This window comes from Castor canadensis, chromosome 1 (assembly GCF_047511655.1).
Source record: "Castor canadensis chromosome 1, mCasCan1.hap1v2, whole genome shotgun sequence".
In the NCBI taxonomy this organism is placed as follows: Eukaryota; Metazoa; Chordata; class Mammalia; order Rodentia; family Castoridae; genus Castor; species Castor canadensis.
In genome coordinates, this window is record NC_133386.1 from 184,816,868 (window position 1) to 184,825,353 (window position 8,486).

Here is an 8,486-nt window from a genome sequence, read left to right on the forward strand (position 1 = left end):
ACCACAGCATGATAAGAGAACAGCACTATTGTTAGACTTCTCTCGTTTAAGGGAGAGGGAGCTACTTGTGATGACCCACAGTATGCGAGATAATTTAGAAAGTCATGGTACAAATCCTTTCCTACAGTGTTCTTATTTTAGTTATCAGATTCCCAATATTGCCTACTAGAACACAGACTCCAAACAAAGGATCTGGTGAGGTTGCACATTCAGTCTTCTTTGCAAATTCTTTTTAAAATTTTGGACCTGACTTACAGTTCAATCTCTATTTACAAGAGATGTACACAGGAAGGGAAAGTTGTCAAACCTAGTAAGAGTAGTTTCATTGCCTAAGGACAATTCCAAAACAAAGCACCTAACTTTAACTGGGAGATAACTCAGGTTAAAAGACACACTTGAAAACTGTTAATACTGAGCAACCTGAGGGATTTGAAGTCTCAGCTAAAGGAGTTCTGGGACACCAAGCCAGTTTCTGAAAGCAAACTACAAATTCAATTCAATGAACATCAAAATCCCAATGTCATTCTTTACAGAAACACAAAACTAAATCCTAACATTTATGTAGAAAAACAAAAGATCCAGTATATCAAAAGTAATTCTGAGCAATAAAGAGCAAAGCTGAAGACATCACAAGACCAGACTTCAAATTATACCACAGAATCATGGTGACAAAAACAGCATAGTACTAGCAGAAAAACAAACAAGTGCAGTAGTGGAACAAAAGACCTGAAATAAGCCCACACAGATACAGGCATCTGATGTTTTACAAAGCAGCCAAAGACATACTGGAGGAAAACAGCATCTTCAACAAATTGTGTTGGGAAAAATGGCTGGATACATGAAGAAACCTGAAACCAGACCCTTTATTCTCATCATGTATAAAATCAATTCCAAATGGATCAAAGTTCTTAATGTAATGCCTGAATTTACAACAGATAAAAACAGGGGATGCTCTGGAAGATGTACACATAGGCAATTATTTTCTTTTTTAAAAATTCACTTATTTACATGCTTATACATTGTTTGGGCCATTTCTCCACCCATTCCCCTTTGCTCCCAACCTCCCTTCCAGGTAGAACGTATTCTGCCCTTATCTCTAATTTTATTGAAGAGAAGACATAAGCAATAATAGGAAATGCAAAGCATTTTTGCAAGTTGAGATAAGGATAGCTATACAGAGATATTCCTAGCATTGCTTCCTTGTACAAATATGTTACCACTCAAGTTGATTTATCTCTAACTGACCTTTTCCCTAATTCCTGACCCCTTTTCATATTGACCTGTCACTTTAAGGTTTCTGTATTAGTTCCTCTGCAGTGGGGACATCAGATAGTTTCATGTTTTGGTTTTCTTATCTATCCCCATACCACCTGTATGTGCTCTCCCCTTATCATGTAACCCAAGTCCAACCACATTGCTGTATTTGCCCTAGATCTAAAGTCCACATATGAGAGAAAACATACGATTTTTGGTCTTCTGAGCTTGGCTAATATCGCTCAGAATGATGTTCTCCAGTTCCATCCATTTACTTGCAAATGATAACATTTCATTCTTCTTAATGGCTGAGTAAAATTCCATTGTGTATAAATACCACATTTTCTTAATCCATTCATCAGTACTGGGACATTTTGATGTTTCCACAGCTTGGTTATTATGAATAGCTCTACAATAAACATTTACAGGTTTCTCCAGAGTAACCTGTGCTGTATTCCTTTGGGTATATCTCCAGGAGTGGGATTGCTAGATCATAAGGCAGATCTATGTTTAGATTTTTAAGAAGCCTCTATATTGTTTTCCAGAGTGGTTTCACTACCTTGCATTCTCACCAGCAGTGTATGAGGGTTCCTTTTTCTCCACATCCTCACCAACACCTATTGTTAGTGGTGTTTTTAATTATGACTATTCTAACCGGGGTGGCCATTTGAATTTCTTCTTTTGAGAATGTTTGAGAATGTTCAATTGCCCATTTATTTATTGGTTCATTGATTTTGGGAGAGTTCATTTTCTTAAGTTCCCCGTATGTTCTGGTTATCAGTCCTTTGTCTGATTTTCCCCCACTCTGTGGGTGGTCTCTTTAGTTTAGAGACCATTTCTTTTTTTGTGCAGAAGCTTTTTAATTTTATGAAGTCCCATTTGTCCATCCTTTCCCTTAGTTGTTAAGCTGCTGGGGTTTTAAGGAAGTCCTTGCCTACACATATTACTTCCAGAGTATTCCTTGCTTTTTCTTGTACTAACTTCAGAGTTTTGAGTCTGATATTAAGGTCCTTGATCCATTTTGAGTTGATACTCTACAGGGTGATAAACATGGATCTAGTTCCAAGTTTTTGCAGATGGATAACCACTTTTCCAAGCAACATTTGTTGAAGTGGCTGTCTTTTCTCCATCATATATTTTTGGTGCCTTTGTCAAAAAAAAGGTGGTCATAGCTTTGTGGATTCATATCCGGGTCCTTTATACTGTACCACTGGCCTTCATGTCTGTTCTTGTTCAAGTGCCATGTCTCTTGTGTTTCCAATTGAATTTTAGGGAAGATTTTTCAATCTCTGTGATAAATGTTATTCAGATTTTGATGGGAATTGTTTTAAACATGTACATTGCTTTTGGTATTATAGCCATTTTTACTATGTTGATTCTACCAATCCATGACCACATGAGATCTGTCCACCTTCTGTAGTGTTCCTTGATTTCTTTCATCAGGGGTTTGTAGTTCTCCTTGTAGAGGTCATTCTCATTCTTTCTTAGGTTTACTCCTAGGCATTTGATTTTTTTTTTTTTTGAGAGTATTGTAAATGGAATTTTTTCCATATATTCTTTCTCAGTTTGTTCTTTATTGGTGTATAAAAAAGCTAATGATTTTTGTAATTTAATTTTGTATCCTGCCACCTTGCTGTAGCTGTTTATGGTGTCTAGGAGTTTTTGGGTAGAGTTTTTTTGGGTTCTTAAGGTATAGAGTCATATCATCTGCAAATAGGGATATTTTAACAGTTTCTTTGCCTATTTGTGTTCCTTTTATTTCTTCTTCTTGCCTAATTTCTCTGGTTAGGAATTCCAGTACTATGTTGAATAGGAGTGGGGATAGTGGGCACCCTTGTCTCATTCCTGATTTTAGGGGAAAGAGTTTCAGTTTTTCACCATTGAGTATCATGTTGGCCATATAGAAAATAAAAGCAAAAACTGACAAATGGGAATGGAGCGAATTACAATGTTTCGGCACATCTGTAGAAACAGTTATAAGAATCAAGAGATGACTCAAGGAATGGGAGAAAATCTTCACCAGTTATTCAACAAATAAGGGATATATATCCACAAAATACAAAGAGGTGAAACTAAACAGCAAAACAACATATAGTCCAATTAATAGATGGGCAAATGAATTGAAAAGGCAATTTCAAAAGAAGATGATCAAATGAGTGATAAATACATGAAGCAATGATTGATATTCTTAGCCATTAAATAAATGTGAACCAGAACTTCTCTAAGATTCCATCTCAACCAGTCAGACTGGCAACTGTCAAGTAAATAATAGCAAATTCTGGTGAGGATGTGGGGAAAAGGAACACTTATATACTGTTGGTGGAAACGTAAATTAGTGCAAACACTATGAAAATCAGTGTTGAGGTTCCTCAAAATACCAAAAATAGACTTACCTTATGATCCTGTCATACCACTCCAGCATTGAGCATATATCTGAAAGGGTATAAATCAATATACATGATGCCTGCATACACACATTTGTTACATTATTACAGTTGTCTTTGCAATAGCAAAAATGTGTAAACAAATAATGTGCTGGACAACTGATGAATTGGTAAAGAAGATTATGTATGTATGCATGTACATATATATAAATGCACACCATGGAATAATCTTTAGTCAAAAAAGAATGGTAAAATTATGTAATATTCAAAAATAAGATGGGTGCAACTGGAAAGCATCATACTGAGTGAGATAATCCAAGCTCAAAAGGCCAAATATTTCATGTTCTTGCAAATTTGTGGAACCTATACCTAAAATAATGATGATGATAATAGTAATAATAATAGTAATGGGATGTGAATGTGTGTTTCTGAGGGGAGGTCAGTGGGAGGAGAGAGTGGGAGAGGAAAATTTACTGAGGTGTGAAGAGTATGGAAGTAAGCAACATTTACACATATGAGGACACCATTATGACACACATTATAAAATGTTTGAAAAGGGAGAAAGAGGGAGAAGAGGAATGGAAATATAATGGAGAGGGTGAAGTTATTCAAGGTATACTGTACACATCTATGGAATTATCACAAGTATCACAAGGAAATCCCCTATTATTAATGTATAATAATTCAAAAGTAAAACTTAAAAAGGAATGGCTAAAGCTACATCTGCCAAGTTCACCCTACAATCATATAAACATCACAACAGCAGAAATAAAGTATAACTGTTGTGCTCAGTGATAAACTACTTGAAATACACAGAATCTGAGAAAAAGTAAAATATACATGGCATCGTAATTCATAGTGAAATCTTCACTTCTCACATGAAGAAACAGAAGGCAATTTTGCCAAGCTAAAAAAAATTAAATTCTATGCACAAAAAATGATACAGATTTGATAACCTTAATACAATAAAATGGAACATATAAACAGTAATTAAATTCCTAAGAAAACAAAGATGATCATGTCTATTTTTCCATGTGAATCAAATGACAAGGAAAATTAAAATTTAAAACATTCTTAGTCTTTATGTGATTATAATGTCTATGATGGGTAATGAAAATAGGTGATATCTGTACCACAGAAATATGCCATTCAAGCACTCATCAAAATAGCTTCTTTTTCTCTACTTAAGTTGATCTGTTATGGTTGATTTAAAACTAACTGCACTAATTATTTTCTGTGATATTTGTGTAGATCATAAACATGTCCCACTGGCTTATCACATTCTTTAAGTCAATATGTTAAAATTTTCAAATTTTCTACCATAATTTCTTATCATCTTTAATTCTAGAGCAAATAAATACCTGTATCTTCTTTTATTTAGTACTTGGTTTTGAATTTAGGGTCTAATGCTTGCTAGGCAGTCACTCTACCACTGACTCATGACACCAGACCTTCTTGATTTACTTTTTTTTTTTCTGAGAATACTCACTTTATTTTGTTTTTTCCCTTCCACTGCTTTCTTTTTTAAAAATTATTCACTTATTGACATGTGCATACATTGTTTGGGTCATTTCTCCCCCTTGCCTCCCACCTCCAGGCAGAACCTGTTTTGCGCTTTTCTCCAGTTCCACTGAAGAGTAGAAATAAGCAATAATAAGAAAGACATGGCATTTTTGCTAGTTGAGATAAGGACAGATATACAGAGTGACTCCTAGCATTGCTTCCATGTACAAATGTGTTACAACCCAGGTTGATTTATCTCTAACTGACTTTTACACTGGTTCCTGATCCCCTTCTGTTGTTGACCTCTGTTGCTTTAAGCCTTCTGTATTTATTCCTCTGGAGTGGGGACATCAAATGCTTTCATGTTTTGGGTTCTCTGTCTAACCCTATTCCTCAGGTCAAAAATTTATCCCCTGATCACCTTGGACAAGGAATCTTCCATTTATGCTTCCTATGTAGGTGCGATGAAAGGCATGCACCACTATACGCAGTCTTTATTGGAGATGAGTCTTGTAAACTTTTTGCCCAGGCTGGCCTCATACCTCAATCCTCTTAATCTTGACTTCTGGAGGAGCTAGGATTACAAGTATAAGCCAAGTGCCCTACTAAGTATCTATATCTTAATTGGGGATATTTATGCCATACTTATACAAATGACTCAAAGTATGATTCAACTGAAATTTTAATACTTTCCAAAAGTTCAAATGTACCAAATTTAAATGCAAGTAAATTTACTGAAAAATTTATGAATACAGCCGTGAGTGGGAATCTTCTTAAGATTAAAGGACTTCATTAGAAAGATGAATTTTCTTTAGATGCTTGTTACATTGAAGATTCTAAGTAGACATATGAGTAAACAACTTGGAGTATAATCCCAGGAACTGAGTGGAAATTTACCTAGCATACACGTGTGTATATTTGAACTTTCCTGGGACTTTTTTAGTTGTTTAGAATAAATAATGGATGCAGGAAGAGGAAGAGTTTATATGTTTATTGGAGAGGAAGAGAGAGAGAGAGAGGGAGAGAGAGAGAGCTTGTCCCTGAAGATATAAGTGTCTACAAATACTTTCATCTAGTACTAGCTGAGGATAGAATAACTAAAGCAATGTTTCATAATGACACATAATCATAATGTGTCATAATGAAACTACTATTAAAGGAAATCATTTGGAAGGTAGAAAATATGTCAGCTGTGGATAAAAGCTGAATGCTTAGGGATGGGGTAACTATTAGCAGAGAACACCAAAAGTCAACATGAAGGGAGCCAAAACACTAGAACAGGAACAAAAATGACACTAGGTAGATAGAAGCAAAAAAAAGTGAAGGCAATGGTTCTTACATAAATGTATGTACATCTTGCTATCTCTTCTACTAGATAAAAATAAGTCAGCTTTGATCAGAATATGTTTGAATTATCTACTTTCCCAGAGGAAATTACCCTCATGTACAGGATTATACGAAAGGAAAATAATCTCTATTTACTTGTAAGTCAGTACAAACTATAAAGAAGGACTTTAAATTTCAATTTATTTTTTGTTATTGGAGATTGATTTCTTTTCCAATAACTTCCTCATGGCATTTTTCACTTCTGCATTCCTCATTGTATAAATCAGAGGGTTGAGCAGAGGTGTCCCAATTGTATAAAACACAGCTATCATCTTATCCATGGGGAACGTGGTTGCAGGGCGTGTGTATATAAATATACAAGGTCCAAAGAACAAAATGACCACAATGATATGGGAGATGCAAGTGGAGAGGGCTTTTCTCCTGCCTTCAGCACTGTGATTTCTCAGTGAATGCAAGATAACAGCATAAGAGCACATGAGGATGACAAAACTCACTGTACAAATGGCCCCACTATTTGACACCAGAAGTAGGTTGACCACATAGGTGTCTGAGCAGGCAAGGTTCAACAAGGGCTCCAAGTCACAGAAATAGTGATCAATTACATTGGGACCACAGAAAGGCAAATTCAAGGCTAAAAAAATCTGAGTTAAGGAATGCACACAGGATCCCACCCAGGCTGCAACCACCAGCACACCACAGACCCATTGGCTCATGATGGTCATGTAGTGCAGGGGCTTACAGATGGCCACATAGCGGTCAACTGCCATGAGGATGAGGATGAAGATCTCCAGGCAGCCAAAGAAATGTAATGAAAATACTTGGATTATACACTCACTGAAAGAAATAGTGTTTTTTATCAAAAGGGCATCCACAATCATTCTAGGGGCTGCAGAAGTAGACAAACAGGTATCCGATAAGGATAAATAGAAAAGGAAGAAGTACATTGGACTCCTAAGTGCCCAACTAGTCTTGATGGTAACAATAATCACCAAGTTACCAGACAATGTCCCCAAATAGAAAAACAAGAAAGTTATAAATACTATTTTCTTCTGAACAGGGTCCTGTGTCAATCCAAGTAGAATGAACTCAGTCACATTAATTTTCAGCTGCATGGCTTCAGGGGCAAGAAGAATGGGCAGATATAAACTGGTTTATCTGCAAAAAAGAAAGAAAGAAATTAATTCACCATGTGAGGTGTTATGTAATATTTTAAACAAAAATAAATATTTCTCATCAGAGCACGTCTAGTTACAGTTTACTAAAATGTCACTTAATTACTGTGTTCTTCTAATTTTAATGAGCACTTCCTTAGGTCAACATCAGTCTCAACTAAGCTTCTGAATGTGATTAATATCCCAGGGAATCTTACAAATTTAAAGTTGTTGTCTTTATCATGGTCCTCATTAATTTTGCTTCTTAAAAGAATTAGAAATTAAGAGATGGAGCTTCCTCTATAATTTCACTTATTTTTTCTTATCTAATAAATCTTGAGAACTCATGATTTTCACAATGCATATATCTAAAATTAAGATATAGTCAATTATCATTAGAGGTTCATCATGCAGTTGTAAAATCACATACTACCTTGATCCCCTAAATATATATTATCTAGTTTCATACTTAAATATTGCACATTCATTATACATATTTATATAAATGTTTATTTATATAGAATATCTGTATTCTTTTCTAGTTATTGTACCTTGAAAAGAAGAATCAGAAACTAATGTGCTGATACTTTGAAACAATTGTGATGTTTTGTATATGGCATTTATTAATGAAAAAATGACTTATTTCGTGGAAACATCTTATATATGCTCATTTCTATTTTTCTTCTAATTTGTGGAAAGCATATTTTAGATTACCTCAATTTCCTGAGATTTGTATTAAAATGAAGGGGATATATTATAACAGTAAATAGTTTATTTATCCCTCTATTACTCTTCCTAATCTCCCCTCCTACCTTTTAAAACAATTTTAATGGGTTTCATTATTCTG

At 35.0% G+C, this 8,486-nt stretch overlaps 1 protein-coding gene across 1 annotated transcript; it reads right to left on the minus strand.

The window, feature by feature from the left end:
* Positions 1-6,667: 6,667 nt before the first annotated feature.
* On the minus strand, positions 6,668-7,600 carry LOC109683723 (olfactory receptor 4C16-like). Its single transcript, XM_020159720.2, has one exon. It carries the CDS (start codon positions 7,598-7,600, stop codon positions 6,668-6,670), a length of 933 nt encoding a protein of 310 aa, XP_020015309.2.
* Positions 7,601-8,486: the final 886 nt, after the last annotated feature.